Source organism: Cyprinus carpio, chromosome A19, assembly GCF_018340385.1.
Source record: "Cyprinus carpio isolate SPL01 chromosome A19, ASM1834038v1, whole genome shotgun sequence".
Lineage (NCBI taxonomy): Eukaryota > Metazoa > Chordata > Actinopteri > Cypriniformes > Cyprinidae > Cyprinus > Cyprinus carpio.
Window position 1 is genome coordinate 23,513,221 of NC_056590.1, and position 21,246 is coordinate 23,534,466.

General features: G+C 35.4%; 1 protein-coding gene across 3 annotated transcripts in view; it reads right to left on the reverse strand.

The window, feature by feature from the left end:
• LOC109111719 (sterile alpha motif domain-containing protein 12-like) overlaps nucleotides 1–21,246 on the reverse strand; it is a 76,100-nt gene that overhangs the window by 41,551 nt on the left and 13,303 nt on the right. For 2 of the 3 annotated variants that reach the window (XM_042777119.1, XM_042777118.1), the window contains exons 3-5: nucleotides 18,764–18,893; nucleotides 7,311–7,451; nucleotides 6,762–6,907 (exon numbers count right to left, since the gene is read on the reverse strand). In XM_042777119.1, coding sequence (XP_042633053.1) covers nucleotides 6,777–6,907; nucleotides 7,311–7,451; nucleotides 18,764–18,893 — 402 coding nt within the window. In that variant the 3' untranslated portion in view covers nucleotides 6,762–6,776. Of the gene's footprint in view, nucleotides 1–6,761; nucleotides 6,908–7,310; nucleotides 7,452–18,763; nucleotides 18,894–21,246 lie in introns of those variants that run through there. The other variant, XM_019124690.2, reaches the window with a different exon arrangement.

The following is a 21,246-nucleotide window of genomic DNA, read 5'->3' on the forward strand; positions in this document are numbered from 1 at the left end:
ATTTGTCACGATGCATTTCTTTGTGAAAACTTTTGTTTTTATGGATAGTCGAGAAATGGTTTGTATTGATTGTCCCTGAAGGTAAAAATAAAATTACTCTCAAATAGATTTTTAAAGAAAGCTGTAATTTAAAGAAATGCCTAACACTGCTATTTACACTTACATTATCGTAATCTCTTACTTCTCTGTGTCACTGTAATTCATTGGTATAGTTACTCTAACATCTTCTTTATTGTGTAGAAAACAAAAACAAGATATTTTATCAAATTGTGTGATATTTATTTATTTATTTTATCCGTACATTGAAAGTCAATGGGATTCATTGTAGTTTTGGACCCCACTGACTTTAATTATATGGAGAAAAACAGTAGAAATATTCTTTAAAATACCTTCTTTTATATTCCACAGAAGGAAGAAAGTCATTCAGAATGACAATAGGAAGTAAATTATGACAATTTTCATTTTTGGGTGAACTATCTCTATTGAGAGCGATTATAACTGAGCAAATTTTCATCTGTTTCTCAAACTAATCTATTCTATGACTTCAGAAGACTCAAAACATAGAGCATTCATCACATATAACTGTACATATCCCACTTTCTAATGATGCCAAACCCTTTGTGTGACAGTCCAAATGAGCTGCTAATGGGCAAACTCATCTAAGACATTACAATTCAGATTTGATTAAATATGATTCTGAGCTCAGGATTCTTTCAAACAATGTGACTAAATGACAGGAACTTATGGAGGAATAATAGGAGAGTATATTTCTTTTACTCATTTTCTTTAACAAGACCTAATCACATCTTCCCAAACAGTGCTCAGGAAGTGTCTCTTTTGGGATCGCCTGGGAAGGGAAATTAAAAAATGAAATTAATCTGACCTTCTGGAGAAGAGGAATGGTTCCTCGAAGCGCTGCAAAATAATGATACCAATCTGCACCTTTTCCCACCGACACCCCAAGAGAGGGGACCACTGAGTGCATTTCTCTCTCTCTCTCTTTTCTCTCTACAACTCTCTCTCACACACACACACACACACACACACACACACACACACACACACTCAGAAAGCTTCATAATACAGATCTCTTCACAACTACCTCTTAGATATACTTAGATATACTTATCTAAAACTTTATATTTGTAAGCATTATAATTTAGTATATAATGTATTTTAATTTACATTAGAATAATATATTATATATTCAAATTAATAAATATTTATAATCTAAATTAATTCAAATATTTGGTTAAAATTTTTCAGTTTATTTAAATTTTTTTTCCCTATTGTTTACAATGATTAAGAGATGACCCTTTCGTCTTCCAGATTAAAGGGGTCCTATTATGCTTTGTCACTTTTTGAATTTTAGTCAGTGTGTAGTGTACAAAGTTACAAATCTCAAAGTCCACTCCAAAGAGAGATAATTCGTTTTTAAAAAATTATTTTTCAAGAACTACAATGAACGGCTCGTTTGAACTACAGCATTGTTTTCCGGGGTATTGTTATGTCACAAAGCGGCCCATTAGAATGAGGGTGGGGAGGGGCGAGGTTGTGGTTGGAACGCTTGGTTGAGTGCATCAGACAAGACAACGACAAAGAAGAAGTGCTGCTGCAGAGTTAGTGCATCAGAGAAAACAAAGAAGAAGAAGAGCTGCTGTAGCGTCGAGTTTTCACCATGTCGAAGAAACACTGTTTTTTTTTCATAAATTGCTGACAGTACAATACAGGACAATGATGTAATCTGCTGAATTTACACTTCAATTATGAGACTATGGTATAAATAAATTCAACTGTATAACAGTTTCACCGCAATTCGTGTAATAATGTTAGAATTAAAGAACAATAAACATAATACATATCACCATTGCACTTATCTGTACATCGTAAATGCACTTATTTTTAAGCGGCTGTTTACATCGTATCTAAAATGTGATTTAGCCAAAAAACAAAACAAAACAACAATAACGTTACCACTCTAATATGCCTTGCAATATCCGTGCGTGCAAAGGTTCTGTGAGATCCTCTTGTTGAATATTCTCAGGGATCTGAATCAGGCTCAAACTGATATGGCAATAAAACACTGAAACACTGTCTAAGCTGTTCACCAATCACAACACACTGGCACAGCTAACCAATCACAACAAGCCTTCATCAAACCTGAAAATAATCAAGCCGTTTGCACCAGGCTGGGGAGAAAGATTTTTAATAATGTAAATTATAATAATTAGCATAATAGGACCCCTTTAAAAAGTGTACTAGCAGATGCTAAATGTTTTCTAAGCAAAATAATTAAAAGCATTACATGACAAATTTGACCACCAAATGATCAATAAAACACTTTTACCACAATTCGATTTTTTTTCTTAAAATACATTAAAACGTCATGGCGTATCATCATTATTAAAAATATGAATTTATACCTCATCCCTCAAAGACTCCCAAAGACTTTCAAAGCACTCTGAAAGGACAAAACCGTTTTGTTACTGATCACTTTTGTGCTTTTCTTTTTGGTTTGATAAATGAGCTTTGCTGGACTGCTATTAAGCTCGCTGTCTAACTTTCTAGATGGCAGCCAATTTAAAACCTGTATAACAACCTCTGAGATTTGACCCCGCCAAGACACATGTATGCAATAATTCATAATCTGTACAATTACCTCTACGATTCTGACCTCTTCATGAATTAAAATGAGGTCGATGTTTTGGGTACTTCACAAAGATACTTGAATCACAGAAGCCAGAAGAAAGGAAAAACAGATAATACTTGTTAAACTTGGCTTAGTCACTCTTTCCTTTCTGGGCTGCCTGATTCATTAACTTAGCGAACATTGAGAACATCTATTTTTATCACAACAGTGTGGATGGTTTTTGACTCCCCTGAAGTGGAATATTTGATGTAGCCATGGATACAGATTTAAAAGCAGTGTGTAAACACTAATGAGAAGTAATTATGACAGAATGATTAGAGCTCAGCAGTTCTCATTAGTTCTCAAGGCCCATAAACAATTGTAGCCCATAAACAACTGCTTTCTGAGCCATCTTTTGTGCTTGTTTGGTATCTAAGAGTGGGTTTAATTTTGTATTGATGATTTCATTTTGATTTGGGTTCTGGTACCATCACAGATGGCAAAATAACAAGTCTGATCTCACTTAGGAGAGAAGAGAAAACATTCAACATCAGCAAATACTGTATATGTCCCACAGACAGAAAAGCTTACACCATGTTTAGTCATGTCTACATGGATGAGGTAACTGTGTTGCCTTATGGGTGTATGGCAACAAAATACATACTTTCCATATCATACACATCCAGCCAAATGTCAATGGAAATGCCTAAATTACTTAATGCTTACATTAAAATAAATGTGGGTTTCACTGAATCTATTAATGTGGAAGAGCTTACATCTGTCTGAGCCACGTGTACATGTTCCTGACACACTGAGCTGTGACAAAGATTGAGCCCTTTCTGCAACATGTCTTAATCCCATTTAATCAACAATAAACTGATTAGGGCTGTACAATACTGGGACGAAAAAAAAACTGACACTGCGATATTGTTATTGTTTAATGTGATATTTAAAAAAAATACAGGAATTTTCACCAGATGAATATTTGGAAAGAAATAATCATTCTAGATTTTGTTGGGGAGTGCATCTGCATAGAATATTATATATATATATATATATATATATATATATATATATATATATATATATATATATATATATATATATATATATATATATATATATATATATATATATATATATATATATATATATATATTTTTTTTTAAGTTGACAGAGTGAAAATCTTTTAGGGCTGAATGATTTGTGAAAAAAAATGGTGTTCATACTTGGATTTACTTTAACACGAACCAACTTTCGTGTCTTCTTTTTATTATTATTTACAAGAACTTTATTATTATTATTATTATTATTATTATAATTTAATATAAGTATTATTATTATTATGAAAAATAAATACTAAAATAATAAACAAGTAGTCATAAAATAATTTAATTTTACACTGTAAAATTGCAATACTAATATTTATGTATATCATAATATTTAAAGGCTTGATTCAAATCTAAATGCTGTTTACTAAACCAGTAAAGCATATATTTATTTAATTAAAATGAAGCCTCCACAATTTGACAATCGCAGTAAGCCAAAACGTGTTATTGATTATATTTCAATATATTGTGCAGCCCTAATACTGATTAATTTAAATAAATTTTGTTTTTTTATTTTTACAGTATTAGGTTTACAGTTATTGAGTGAAGTGAAACATAACTCAAACATACGACTTTTTGCCATTAAAGTAATATATTGCATTGGTTGAACGGCAATATAAAATCCATGTGCTGCAGCAAACCCCACTCACAATAGCATGAAATAGCATGACATGAAAGCCAATCAGTGATTTCCGCCCGGTGGATAGTTACGTGAAGTAGAAAACACTGGCTGTTACTGTCCGGTTCACTGTAACTGATAAGGCCTTCATGGTCCAGCCATCCCTCTGGCATTCATGGGAGCCAGAATCTAATTATTTTCCCTGCATGGTCCAATGAGCCCTAAAGGTTAATTATTGTCTGTCTGCATGATACCCGACTGCCAGAGCACAATAAAAGCTGTTAGTCGCTGCAGATAGCAGCTAATGTCAGACTATGTGTATCCAAGTGGCCTACATGAGTTACCAGGTGCACTCGTGAGGAGCTCTGAAAATTCATCTAGGATTCTATTGGAAACCTTCTTTCTTGCTTCATTTACTATAAAGACTAGCATGTTTGCCTTGTATTGCAGATAAATTTTATTTCATAAAATATATCATTTTCAGGGCAACTGACAACATGTTACAGAAGCTCAACAGAGATTAAGTTGTATTGAACCTGGAACAAAGCTACAAATTTTCCTTTTTCTTCTGACAACAAAGCTGGGCTGTTGCAAACTCTGGATGATTTAGACAGCATCTGTGTGCTCTCTGTTCCCATGCGCGTCATTGTTTAATTTAGTTTGTATATCAGAAAGAAGACAAAAAAAAGCTGCAACAGCTGGGGCCTTCACCAAATAATACCTCTCTTTCTCTCCTTTTCAATCACTAACTCTCTCTTTAAGGAATGCTTAGCCAGTAAACATGGAGGTCAACAGTTTTGAATTCTGCTGAATTTGAGTGAGGTTTGTGTACAGACGCAGATATGCAAGGCATACCAGCAGCTATTTTACAGCTCCAATCTACTTGAATGGGTAAAGAATCTGTTATGAATACATTTCATTCATTTCAATTAGCAATAACATCCAACATCTATTTCCATTCATCTATCCAGATATGCATCTATACTTTTATTTATCCATCTATCCATCCATCCTCTATCTCAGTGGTTCTCTATTCCAGTCCTCACGATCCCTTGCTCTGCATATTTTGCATGTCTCTCTTGTTTAACACACCTGATTCAAATCACCAGCTCATTAGAAGAGAGCTCCATTCATGCGTCCCGATTTACATGGTACCTAAGCAGTGTTCATTGCTCCCTACTCCCTGCACATGGGAAATCTGTTGAATTTTACTTCACTTCGGAACATTCATTCACGGATTTGTGATTCGCCACTGCCTGCAGCGTCTTCACACACAGACGAAACTTACTAGAAAATTCTTAAGTGTGACATAATATTCAGTGGGTATAGAAAAGAATCAACCTCTTTAAAATAATTTTTAGTTTTTTGTTGCTTTGCAGCCTGAAATGAAGACAGAAGCTGTGTCCCAAATTACGCATTATACACTATGCACTCATACACTACGTACTTATGCACTTTGTACTCAACCATGTAGTATATGAAATATATAAGGTTATTTTGTCATTCATAAATGAAGTCTGATAGCCCCTCCCCCTTCGCTACGTAATTAATGCTGTGACAGTTGAATGCATGAAGTGTCCAACATTCCACACTTCGGGTATTTAGAATGCATTTTTTTCTTTTTGAAATTTTAATGTGAACGCACTACTCACACTATTTATACTAAAAAATGTCATAGAATGGTGCATAAGCACGCGATTTGGGATGCACCTAAACACAATTTTTGTTTTATCCAGCTGTATTTACTCAGTGCAATTTTTAACATCCAAGTGAAAGATGTAACATCAACAAAAAAAATCACTCCCTCCTAATAATGACTTGTAAATTCAATCAGGTATAGCTAATCAACTTCTCAATGGTACATAAAGCCATTTGACTTTCAATTGTGATCAGCTGTGGTCATTTTGATAAGCTCAGTATGAAAAGAGATTTTCTGGACCATCTCAGTCCTCGGTAGTGCAACTGAAGCAAACAATCAACTATGAGTGGCAAGGCACTGTCAAAAGATCTTTAATAAATAAAGTCATAGCACAAGTCAGGAGATGGATACAAAAAATATTTCAAGGGCTTTATCAATTCCTAGAAGCACAATAAAGTCAATTATTAAGAATTGGAAGCTATTTGGTATAGCACAGATCCTCCCTGGATCAAGACGTCGCTTCAAACTGGATGAAAGAGCCAGGAGGAAACTGGTCAGAGAGGCTACCAAGAGGCCTACAGCAACTCTGAGGCAGTTGCAGGAATGTATTGTATGCATGTGACAACAATATCAAAATTCTCCACAAATGTGGATTGTATGGGAGGATTGCAAGAAAAAAGCCACTCCTCAAGAAAGGCCACATGCAGTCATGACTGAGCTTTGCCAAAACACACCTTAAAGATTCTGAGGCAGATGACACTAAAATTTAATTATTTGGCCTCAACACCAAACGATATGTCTGGTGGAAATCCAATACAGCTTATCATCCAAATAACAGCATTCCCACAGTAAAGCATGGATGTGGTAATATCTTGTTATTGGGGTGTTTCTCTGCAGCAGCGACTGGAGCACTTGTCAGGATAAAAGGATAAAAGTTGTCAATGGGAAGAAGGTTTAACTTCCGACATGACAATGATCCAAATCAACCAGCAAAACTGACCACACATGGTTGAAGAAGAAAAAGGCAGAATAAAACCCCATTGAAAATCTGTGATCCTTTTTCCAATTCAGTGATTCGTTTTTTGATCTATCTATCTATCTATCTATCTATCTATCTATCTATCTATCTATCTATCTATCTATCTATCTATCTATCTATCTATCTATCTAAACTTTAAATTTCAAGTTTCAAACGGTCTTGACACACTGCTTTTCTAGTTAAAAACGACTAAAGCTTAAATAGCTTAATTTAAATACATTATAAGTCTATGGAGGGCTTCCCAAGCATAGCTGTAAATGTTTGTGTGTATGTACCTTGCGTGAGCAGCTGCAGAGTACGGACCTCTTCTCTGACGCGGAGCTGGAGGACCTGCTGTAGTATGTACTGTCTCTGACTCTCCTGCATGATGCCCATACGCTCCAACTTCCTGTCAGTGAGCCTCATCAGAGCTCGACCTGCACACACACACACACACACACACACACACAAACACATGAACATGAAACCAGGCTAGGCTTTACAAAGAAAAAAAAATATTACAGATCACACATTTCTGAATAAAACCACATGCATATAAATCATAAATGTATTTTTAATTTATAAGGGGCTATTATAAGGCCCTTGTGAAAAAAACGGATTGAGTATTGTAATAACCTACATTACAAAAGTGAATATATTGTAATTAGTGAAACAAAATAGACTGGAAATTTTTCCTCCAGCTAGAAATATGATCAAGGTCAGATGAAGTTCACTGTCATTTTTAATCATCGCCTCACAAATATTCTCCTCATATCTGTGCTGATAAAAGTCATAATAGTGCCTGTCAATGCCCCAGTTAACAGCTACCATTTGTGCACAATAAAGTTAAAGCCATTGTACCATCTCACACAATGCCTTTAGGTAGCGAAGCAGAAAGGCTACTAATGCATTTACACTACGATGAAAATTGTTAATTCAGTTGTTTTTCATGGAAGAGACACAAACATGGTATCATTATCTATGAAAAGGGCGGTATTCAGATGGAGCATAGTACAATTTCCAGTGATTATGCTGCATTATGACTGTGGATGCTCTGCTCGTGTCACTCACTCGCTCTTTTTCTCTTAATGGTCATGTGTTTAAATCGAAGCATGTCTCCGGTGAAAGGGAAAGCTATGCAGAACTGAAAAAAATCCACTGAAAGCTAGCCAAACAAACAAATTTAGCTGATCCTTACCCACTGGAGAGCATTTCATAAGGTAATGCAAAAACTTGAAATTAAAAGGACAAAGGGGAACACATGGGAAAAAATAAGTACCACTATTGATCAGTAAACGACAGGGCAGCCTGTAAAAAGTCAGTAAAATTACAATAATTGAAAAGGCCTAAAACATCAGGTTTTTAATACAATAAAAAAATTTATGTAGTGAGTTTTATGCTTAAAATATGCAAAAATTAAAACTGAAGAAGAAGAAAAAAAAAAAAACACTTCAGGGCACATTGCTGAGTCCTGCACTAAATACATTCTCTGAACATTTTATTATCTTATGTAGTATTGTTTCTCTATTATATTGAAGTGTTCTGAAGTATAATATTTCTTTGGGGAAAAGTCAGATACTGATGAAGAACAAGATTCTTTTAAAGTAAAAACAAATGTACATGACATTTCCTTTAAAAAGAACATTATTTTATAGGGCAACCTACAACAAAGTAATATAATATTTTTTCATGTCTGATCAACAAAAACTATCACATTTTGATGCCATCTATATTTCTAAATAGAACATTGAGGCGCTATGAGCACAGATGGGACCTCTTTAGTCATGGAACATTAGAAGCAGAAAATTGGAGTATGTGTGAGGCGTGTAGGTTGAGGTGATTGGGGTACGGTATTTTAGTACGTTGGTAGAGTGCCAAACTACCCCTTCATTTGGCAGCATTTGGCTGAAACACTTCAATGAGGAACAGAAACTCAGCGTGCCTTCTCTCTGAATCACTGCCATAAGTGTTTCACTGAGAAGATGAGTCAAAGCCTGCTTAAAAAACAGAAGAAAAGAGAGGAGAGTGTGAAAACAAGAAAGAAAGAAAATAAGAGGAGAATATGTATACAGATGGGAAAAAAGTTACAAATGCGAGTGCATGAGAAGAAATGGGAAAGGTGCCATTCTAAACAAATAACTGTCCAACAAAAACATTTGAGATGTTCCTTAGATGATCCTTAGCAGGAAGAACGGGTCACTGGTAACAGCTGTCTCAGCTAGATAAGGATGCAAAAGAATGTAGTCTGGTAGAAAACAAAAGCATAAATTATTGTCTGCTATACACAAGATATGTTGGCCATCTTTTGTGCAAATGACACTTACTGTATTATACATAGTGCTTCACTTAAAGAGGATTCAAAATAGAAATATCTTCTAATATTTGAGTTTTTTGAGACTTTTCCCAAAGATCCAAATGAAAGCTAGCCAAACAAAACAATTAGCAAAATGCAAAAACTGATTATTACTATAAAAGGACAAAGAGGAACAAAGAAATGTATTACCACTGGGCAACCTGTAATTTTTTTTTTTTTTTTGACTACGTCATAATACTGCCTGTCAGTAAAAATTAAAATAATGGACAAAACAAAACTCCAAACAAAACAAAAACCTCTACCTGCACCTGTAGAATGTTATAAATTTAATCAATTGAAAAAAAAAAAAAATTAATTCAATGGTTTACTATTTGTACTGGAATATTAAATAATACTAATAATGAGAAATTAAATGTATGTTATATGCTGTATAAATGCACAGTGCATCATTTGTTTGTTTGAGCTTGAGTGGTGAAAATGTTTAAATGATCATTAAAGTCTCTTCTCACTTCTTCCAGCAGCAACTAAGCAGTTTTCTTTTCTCATGTTATATGTGTTTACTAATCTTTGTGCAACTGACAAAGAAATGTTTTTTTAAAAAGTAACAGCATCTTGGATTTCAGCATACTGATCAATCGGAAATCACGCTCCACACATGGCTTGTTCTGAATCCTTTTGTGACTGTTAGCTTCTACAATAACCATTAAACAAAGACCTTGGGCTCAAACCAGCGCTTAAAAGATACACACACATACTGTACAAACCAAAAGGTCAAAGATTAGGAGGCTAGCATGAAGCTGTCAGCAGTTATTTAAAAGTAGTAGTGTATTCTGATGAAATGAATTGCAAGCAACATTTAAATCACAAACATGTCATTATATTATAGTAGCTGCATTCCACATATGTGAGACATCAGGGCAGATATATTTACTCTCTTTTTCCCTGTGGTTGCTGGACTGGCACACTCATCTTCAGTCCTGATGAATAGACTAGCTTAAAGCTCTCTCTCCCTCCACTGTCACTCTAGGGACCTGGCCCTTTTACATGTGAACCAAAAGCCTGGCTAATTACTGCTCCAACAACCAGGAGGGATGACAGACAGAAAGAGAGAGAAGGGGGTGGCTCTGGGGCCTATAAAGATGGAAATTAACCTCAATTTCTCAGACAAAACTCTCATGGTGAACAAGCAGGACTATACTTGAGAAACACTGCGGCTGCTTGGACTGGTGAAGGAAACTCCTCAGGTGATACTGTAGCATACTTCACATAGTTTAACTGCAGCTGCATTCATGATTCCCAAGAGGACCTTTCATACTCTCATTCTTTCTGTCACAGATACACACATATATACACACAACCTGGCAACCCTCAAAACTATCGCAGAGCCTGAGTGCATGGCTGCCAAGTATGTCCCTACGTACATCCATTCAGAGTACCATCAATCAGGCAAGATTATACTGCAAAATCATCTACTTTATGATTGAGGACCAAATTCTAGATGAAAAATGCCAGTGAGCAGTGTTGTCAAAAGTGCTCATGTTGGTACTGAAATTTTAAATATGTGACAATGCCAGCATTTCTCTCTAACATTTTGATTGCTGTTGAGCAGATTCTTAAACACCTCTGATTGGCCATTGTGTTCTCGTGCTCAACAGATATGTCTGCGATTGGCTACAATGACCATCGCTTCACGCTCTTCACAGAGAGCTTACACAGATACACACGCTTCTATCAGTGGATCCGTCTATGAGCAGATATATTATGGATCCACCGATAGTCGCGGCTTTCAAACACTCCAGTTTGTATCTGTGCAAGCACTTGGTGAAGAGCGTGAAGCCATGATCATTGTAGCCAATCACAGACCTAACTGTTGAGCAAGAAAACACAGTGGCCAATCAGAGGTGTTTAAATCTGTAACATTCTGCTAAAGTTACTGTAAGAATGGCAGAAATTCCTTTTTGCATGTTATATTATAAATATTTTATTACATATATCATCAAGCGGTGAAATGTCAAAAAAGGAAGGTTACTCTTTATTTACAATAATAATTTCAGCATTTTTCAACGTATTTTTTTTTTTAAATCGAGTAAAATCTTAAAATTACACTTTAAATTGTTCTCATTAAAATTGCTAACATGCCTTAAGTAAAACAGATTGTTTGGTCCAGATAAGTGTAAAGATTTTCAGTGAAGTTCACATAAAATTACAGGTTTCATGTAAGCTTCATATTCATCTGTTTCAGACATATGAGATTTCTATTCATCCACCATATAGTTATATATAGAAATATAAGCCTAAAGTACAAGAGGAGAAGAGGGAATTTGAGGTCTAGTCCTGCAACAGCTTATCTTCAGTGTTCCTAAAGTTCCTAGGACATCCCTAGGACAACTTAATAAGTCCAAATCACTTGAAGGGGATTGAACTGTTATCATTATTTAGACTGTCCTGTTGCTGAGCCCATATTGATCACTAGATAAGAGGACAATGGCATTTGGCATTTAATCCAAAGTGGGCAGATAGTAAGAGTTACAGGGATGAATAGAACATAAGGAGAGAAAGGGTGAGGAAGACACAGATGCTTAGCGATGTTCATTTGTGCTGGCAATAACCCCACACTTGACTGTGAACATAATTTCTACTAAATGACTTCAAGGAGGAAAATCGCCATAATTTTAAATCGCTTTAAGTGGCTAAATGTAAAATACATTCTTATATCCCAGCTTAATATGAAAAGACAGCCATAAGTCATCTGTAGGTGCTGAGGTGCTATCAAAAAATTGCTCATTTTGTTTGAGAATCAGACCAGCCTGACATAGCAACAGTGGCTCAACCAGTGGTATGAGTCTGGGGGTGGTGATTGTGCTTGTTAGACCTATAGCAGAAGGAGCAGTCTAGAAACCAGTTTGATGATAATCATTGGAATTCCATTTGGTGGCTCTAGTGGTGCAAAAATGTCACTTTAGCTCTCAGAAAATTCTGATTTACTCTGGAAAATGTGTGGGAAAAAAACTCATTAATCTGAGACAGCAGCTATGCAACAACCAGAGAAACAAACCATTATGAATGAGCAGTCATATCATGCAACATCTTTCCACATGACATGCAAATTTGGAAAGATCCTCTTGCAAAATTTGATGCTTTGCCGCAGGCCTCCATTTCCTCCAATGCAAATCTGTAGCATTATCAAGACACTCATTATATTCTATCCAGAAAACATCAGTTGTGCGAGTCATCAGTGCCATGCAAACCACTCACCTCTACATCCATCAGAAAAAGACTATTTCATCTTTTATTACTTATAACAGCTATAAAACTCTTGGAAAAAGCGAGTGATTGCAGTCAAATTATTAATTGTTAAAGCAGCCATCAATACACTAACACCGTACACCAGTCCCCCCCACCCTCCCACCGACCCCTCAGAATACTTCAAAACACAAAAATTGCAGTAGTTTCATTCAGGCCACATCATGTTCTTATCCTCCAACATCACCACAATTCAATCTGATCTTTCCTCTCAATCCTTCTCCCCAGAACACTGAAAAATTGATCTGATGGCTCTGAATTGCATCCCTGTAGAACACTGCAATTTCAAATGCTCATACCTCATCATCCCACTCGCGGAAATCACCGCCACGCCACCGAAGGCTGAAACTGTGCTGTTCTGTGAAGACATTGTGCTGAATCCCAAACATACATGACTGATGCCTGAAGCCTTCTAATTCTGAGGGCTAGGGTTGCATTATATTGGGATTAAGCAGATTATTCAGAAATAATTGGCATATTCCTTCCTTAACTTTAATTACCCTTTTATGATAACAGCAAAAAATTATATATTATGAGCTGTTTGCTCTTCAGATGGTCGAAATGAATGGTCAAGATCCACTGGTATCACATTAATGACAAATTCCAGGTTTGACAGCTGTTCCGACAAATGAAAGAGGGCAATACATTTTTGATTCAGTCTCAGGGGATCAGAGTACTGTGTATTTCAGCTCAATGATATCATTTAGCAAACCTTCAATCGAAGTTAATTTTCACCAGCAGTCAACATCATCACATATCTGATGGTCATTGAACAGCACACTGAAAATAGTGGAAAGTAAGTACCAAGTAAAAAATATTATATGCATCCTTTACTTGATAAGGAACAACTGCAGTCACTATTGTGCAGACGTCATTACATGCAGTTTACAGACAGGATTGTGTTTAACCATTAAACACATATTTACGCTTAACACAAATAGTTGAAATTATGTATTTTACAAAACATTCCCAGCTTCCACTCAGGGTTGGATCAAAGCACCCAAAACCACTGATCGACCTGATGTCACTCCCTCTTTAAAGCATTCATGTGACAAATCTTTTAAGATCTATTAATATCTTAAAAAGAGGCATTTTAGCAAACATCAGATTTTCTTTGTCCTATTTTACAGCATATAATTTTCACGTTAAAAATGAAACTAAAATACATATAAATTTGCTTTTATGAAAATGTCAGCAGAAAAATCAAATTAGGACTGCAAGAGAAATTCAGTCTACATAGTCCATAAAAAAGCTCATATACTACACCAAGACCACCTGTATGCTGCCTGATGGGAGTCTCTTTCACACAAGTTGTTTATAACTCTTATTAAAGTCAAATAAATAAACCCAATACCTCACCACACCCAGTATTTTCTGGACTGATCTGACCAGCAGCGAGCCAGAACTCCTGCACAGACATTGACTGTCCAGTGCATGTGGAAACACAAGAAGAGCCAGCTTACTAGGAACGTCCCAGCTGGATTCATTTATCCTGTCAACAGAAGATATGTCAAACTTTCCATTCTTTTCTGGAAAACCACACAGAATGATCCAATGATCATGAAAACAGGAGGATTTAGGCCTGGAGTATGATCTGATGATGCTGCCAATTCCCACACCAGACCAAACAGTGGCATTTTCCATAATTGCTGTGAAACATGGTTCAAAAATGGACACTTGGGTTACAGTCACACCATAAGTCAAAGTGCCAAATTCAGATTTTGTTTCTTAAATCCAGTATTCTGTTATGCTTGTTCACATGACTTTCGAATGTGCCGCATAATAGACTGAAGAGGCCACACAGCTAAATTGACTTTTATGTCTAAAACACCCAACCCTGGTATTTATTATTGGGTTTTATTTATTATATTTCATGAATAATATATACATATTTATTTTGTTCATTAAAAAAAAAGTTATTCATAATATAAAATTCTTAAGATATTGACAATGCCTTGACATGCCTTGATATTCACCACAGTCTTACATATTCTTTACAGTAAATCAAGGGCACAATTATTAAATTGCTTTAAAAACAAACAACAAAAAATGCAATAATTCTGACCTGGCTGTTTTAACTGATATGTGACGGTACAAAAAATAAAATAAAAAATAAAAATAATAATAAATATCCAGTATTTGTTAAATTTTGAAAAAAAAGGCCAAGAATTTAATTGAAAATTCCATTTAATATGGTTAAACAGATCTATTAAAGGGGTCATATGATGCTGCTAAAAATAACATTATTTTGTGTATTTGGTGTAATGAAATGTGTTTATGCGGTTTAGGGTTAAAAAAAAAAACACATTATTTTCCACATACCTTACATTACTGTTTCTCCTCTATGCCCCGCCTTCTGAAACACATAGATTTTTAAAAGGCTCATCGGTCTGAAAAGCGAGGTGTGCTGTGATTGGCCAGCTATCCAGTGCATTGTGATTGGCCGAATGCCTCAAGCGTGTGACGGAAATATTACGGTCCTTAACATATTGTGATGCCTTGTCCGGCCGGAGCGACGAGACATAAACATAAAACCCATTATAAATGTGATATAAACATGATTTCTAGTCGTGTCTTCTTTTGGAAGGCCAAACAAAGTAGTTTCGCTTTCTCAACGGAACAGCATCACACACCGCGGCCTTGAGTGAGCGGAGGCTGGAGGCCTAGAGTGAGAAAAACGTAGAGATGTGGGGGCGTGTTAGAACGAGCTGTTTCAGGGGGGCGTGGACGAGTCTCAACTTTTATAAAGAATATCTCTTTGGATTTGAGACTTTAGTCTTTCAACTTTACAGATCTTCTTTATTCACCAAGAGCTTGTAACACTCCAAAGAGAAAAGAAAATTTGAAATCGCATCATATGACCCTTTTAAACAGATCTGACATTCACAGTCTTATAATAGACCTTGTGTACATATACTGGCACAACACTAACTACAGTTCATGAATGAATATCTAATTTTAATGTCCAATTAGCTATTATCTGTCTAACAACAGCTGTTTACTTAACAGGCATTAACTGTGGTGTTATATAGTGTTGTGTTTTCATAACCCTACCGTACTGTGGCCCATGGGATTGATGACTATTTGAAATCCAGCCCAAAGTTTCAATGTATCTGACAGAGCAGCTCTGGTTCAGTCATTTTCTCTTATCTTCTTGGCTGTATACTAGGGCTGCACAATTAATCAAATTTTAATCGCGATTACAATTATGAATGCCACAATAATGTAATCGTTCAAAGCGGCAATTAATTGTTCAAAGTCCACTTATGTTATTCTGCATGCTTAAAATGCGTTTTTTTCTTTCTACGTTATCTCGTTCATTTTAGTTTTAGTATAACATTATAATACCATTCATATTTTTACTTTTTTATAATTTAAAGAAGAAACCAATCCGATGTAGAGTTGACATTTGAGGCTTAATACTATAGAAAAGCACTAAAGGTTTTTCTGTTTGTGTTTTCAGCTTATTTTCATATAAAAATATGACATTCATACTTCGTAAGTGAATAATCGACAATTATGATTTTTGTCATAATCGTGCAGCCCTACTGTATACATAGGCAGTGTGTAAGGCTGGTAGACAGTGTAGACAGCTTCAGTGTTTATAACAATAGTTATTTCATTCAGTCCTATTAAAAATATTTTATTAGCCTACATGACACCCATATCAGGTACTTGCCTAAAAAGACGAGTTTAAGATGTTTGTAATTAATAGACTGCACTAACATAAGGCTACTTTTAGCCTTACCCTGGAGTTGGTTCATCCTCCGCCTATGGCTGTATATAACACAGAATGAATGCACCTTCTCCCCTGATTACACCTACGCTATCAAAAATATGTGCTTAACTCATTTACTGAAGCACTCGCTGCCTCTGTCTTTGTAATTACTGCAGATTAGGGACTAATATCTAATTATGCCTTAATATGCTTTAATGCATTTTTAATGACAGCTCGGTGTTCCAGTCAAACTCTCAGAGCAATTTGGGAGATGTGTCGAAGTGATGAGAGAGAATCTCATCAGTCGTATGTTGGCGATAGAAAGGTTTATCTTACTATACTCTGGTTCAAACGGAAACAAACCGACGCTTAGTAGTAAGGAATTAGGTAACTTAATAGTTCGTTTTTTCATGCTGTCTTAAAGCTGCATTTGAGTCTGCCTGATTTGACAGAAGCATGTACAGCTGAATGAAAGTGTTTGCAAATCCTTGAAAAATCCTGAATGAATTAATGGACTCTAAAATGTGATCTGATGAAGACATACTGATAAATCAATACCAGTTCCAGAGGCTTCACTGTATAAATCCATATCCCTTGAAGCTCTGATGGAAGCATAATTTTTTAATCCTATTGAAACAAATACAAAATGGTTGCACAGCCATAATTATTATACATTTAAAGTTAAAAATTAAAAATATACCTAAATGACATGCAAATTCTCAGATGCATGGCTAAATCTGAAGCGAAGATGATTCAAAATAATTCAGAGACCATGGCTGAAGACATTCTTAGGCAAAGTTAAAGAGAACTTTACAAAAATTTTGAAAGGTCAGCTATTTTTTTTTGACTGCAATGATTTTTTTATATTTGTTTTTATTATGTTTTATTACATTGTTGTTTTTAATAATAATAAATAGTTGTTAAGAAGAAGAACAAACAATTCATCACATAATATAAATTTATAGCTTAATATTAGATAATAATACAGATGTATAGAATTCAACTGATGTGCAAATGATCTGCATCTCAATCATTCAGATTTATATATATATATATATATATATATATATATATATATATATATATATATATATATATATATATATGCAAATATATATATATGCAAATACACACACTGTTATGGAAGAAAGCCACACCAGTAAGCACCTGTTTAATGTGCTTTTTCACAAGCAAGTTTGTTTTTAACACTGCTGTCTTGTGATTTGGCACTGATCCATCTCTGTTTACTCTAATGAAATGTGTTATGTTCTGCATGGTATGACCAGAGATGGATGCAAATTGCATTGCGTCTCTAATTGGTAAGGCCTGATTTTTATGAACTGATTCATGTTAATTAATACTAGATCATCAAATCGAGCAGCTTGCATATTTTCTGCATAAATTATGGATAATTGGATCACGCATCACCCAAATGTAAATTGCATTCACAATCCTTCAAGTCAAACTAGAACAATTCACAATGGACAGAACATTGCTTTAGCCAGCATTACTCATGACCATTGAGATCAGCTTGCCAAATCATGATAAATCACCACAAGAGCTTTTCATCAAGAGATCTTGGAAACTGAACATTTACGGGACAACGGCTCTTGATTAAAGGACTTCAGTTCATCAGGACCGTGTGATTATGCACTGCAAAGAAAGCCATGATTATAAACAAAGCAGACCAAATCACTCCATGAACTATTTGACTGCAAATTTTAATTTTGGTATACTGTATCTCCCACTATAATAAGAAGGACATCTTGGGACTAAAAGACTATTGACTCCCTGATTTCCAAATATCTGTATTTTAGAAAATTCAAAACAGCAATTTTATGGTTGTCAAAAGAATAAATAATATACAAATGTAATAAGATGTATATAATTATATTATAATTAGATATAATTATAGTATATATTGTTTTTTAAAAAGTACAAAAAAGCAATAAAGTGTAATAATATACATTTTCTCAAAAGAATATAATAATATAATATAATACCAGGCTGTAGGAGTAAACACCTCAAAAAATGTTAACATATTAGATTTTGATGCCATGCTTGCACAATGCAAGTAACTAATCTCTATAACGCTTCTTGAAGCAGGAACACATTAAAACACAATGCAATGTGAAAATCCGTGGTACAGTCATCCATCACTACAAGTTAGGTCACACAACATTAAAAAAAACACATGCATACATAAATTCCCCAGACATGCATCCTCAATTACTCAGGGACCCCTACTGAGCTAATAAACATCAGAATGCTAGAATCTTGGCTTAGCCGGTAGCAATTAATGGAAGTGCCATTATGAATGTCTTAATGTAGGTGGAATGCATGCGTAAACGTTGGACTGTGGGTATTTGACCTTAGACAAGATCATTATAAAACTAACAGCTGCCTGTGTTTACCTGTGATGTCGTGCTGCTTGAAGGAGTCACTGTAGACTTGGTGTTGATTGGGACAGTGTTTCTTCAGCCATTTACACACATCCTGCTGGCTCCACAGTGCCACTGGTTTGGACAGCTTCACAGTTCCCGGCTAGGCAAGAAAAAAAAAAATAACGAAAATGTAAATGCAGAATCCCCCCCTCCCTCTTTTTTCCCACATTTTTAAAGAAAGAGTTCAGCTAGAAATAAAAATTCTGTCATCAATTCCTCGCCTTAATGACTGCATGACTTAACCTGCAAAACTTCAGAAGACTTAGAAAACTTTTATTTGTGACCTTTTTTTAAGGCTTAAATGCTTCAGTTCCCATTCATTGTAGTAGCGTTAAAAATAGCAACTGACACATTTTTAAATGTGTCCCACAGAAGTCATATGTTTCGGAACAAGGAGGGTGAATAAATAATAACAAAATGTCATTTTTGGGTGAACTATCTCTTTAATGACTGCCTCCTGTTTGAATGCCACTACTTGCCATTTGAGTGCGGTGTGAGCTGAATTCAGAGTGTCTGGAAAAAGGGCCATTGTGACAGCACTGTTGAGAGCCTGAACTGTAAGCTACCTTTAGGAAGCAGGCTAATTCAGCAGCGATAGAGCTCAGGTAAACAAATAGATGCTGAGTCAGTAGAAACAACCTCCAGTGGGGCGAGAGTCACAGCCCAACTAAAAACAGCACAGAGCTAATTAACCCAAGATATCTGCCACTGAGCTGCGAAGGCAGGCCCGCAGAGCCTTGATCACCGACAGAGTCTTACAAAAGGATTGATGAGGTTTAATATATAATGGTACATTACACTGCATTGAAAGTGCAATGTGAGTGGAGATACTGCCGTGAGCTCCATTTCACGGACGACTTTAAGAAGTTGTGAGGATGAAGTCACCAATTCTGAAGTTCCTGCGGGTAGGAGACAAGTGGGAATGACTTTGCAGGTGGATTCCCAGCCAATTAAATTGAGATGAGTGACAGATAAGATGTTGAGGGGAAGAAAAGTGAGTTTTTAAATTACAACACACAAACAAAATGTCACAGTCATTCTGACCTTGGTATAATTAGACAATTCAAGAATTTTCATGTTACTATAGCAACAAAGCATGATGACTTGAAGATATGAATGCATAACAGCACTAAAATCATCAACTATTAAAACAGGAGTCAGAACTCATATTAGAGGCATTGTAGACTTATTATGGGTAAGTACTTATTATACTTATCAAGGGTTGATCAATATAAAAAAATATTTATTATTAAAGATGAAGGAGAAAAATATGTCTTGAAAATGACAATGTATGTTTTATTTATGCATTTTATCGTTTGATGGAATGATGATTTGATTAATTTGTCTATTTCTCAAATATACGGCTCAGGAGTTTATATATGATCCACAATAAATTCAGCTGAAGTTTAATAAGACAGATGGACAGCTTAAATCAAAGCAACAAAGCAGACTCTGTGCATTAGAGTGCCATCTTGTGGCGAATAGCTTAACTATAAAAATACTTGTAATGCCAGTGAGTTCAATTTATGCAGTGAGAAAATATGCTAGTTTTTGTTCACACTTGCTGATGTAAAATGACATTGTAAATTCCGTTTTTCTTATCTAAATGTATATTCTGCATCACTTATTAAATGACAATAATAGAAACTGTAAAAACAGGAGGTTATATTTCACCCATTTCAGAGAAATTATATTTTGATAAAGAAACAAAGCCTATTTTGGACCATTAAACTAAAAGTTAAGTGATGGATGGAAATGTTACGCCCCTTTCCAAGTGATGGAAATGTTACGCCCCTTACCATACTGTGATGCTGAGTCTCGGGCCGAACACCAGCGCGACAGGACAAAAACAATAAAAACCCATTACAAACGAGCCATTTGTTGCATCCAGTAGGGACATAATTACTGATTTTAATGACTTATACTGTCTCTTTACGCGTCGCGTATCGCGCCGCAAAACCATGTCTGCATTTGTGATCGGAGAAACGACAAACAACAAGCGCTACTCTACACTGCTCAAAACTCTCATTTGAATCATCAGTGGCAAATTCTTTAAAAATGAAAACCTACTTACAGACTGTGAGTAAGAAGCGCCAGACTGTCCTTAAAACGTTGGAATTGCCCCACTTTATAGAAACAGACATTGGCATTGAAGGCTACTCTCCCAGTAAACAGTCCTCATCCTCCGAAAAATGCACTGCACACATCTGAACTGTTCCAGAACAGTGTTGTAAATACAACTTAACCATTGATTTCTAGCTGTGTCCTCTTTTGGAAAGCCAAACTTAGTAATTTCGCTTTCAAAACGAAACACACAGCATCTCCACAAGATGACGGCGCCAACAGTGAGAAGTATTCAGTCTTTTTATACAGTATCTCAAAAATTAGTGATATTCTCCACTATACATGACAATTCAAATAAAAATAAATAATAATAATAATAATAATAATAA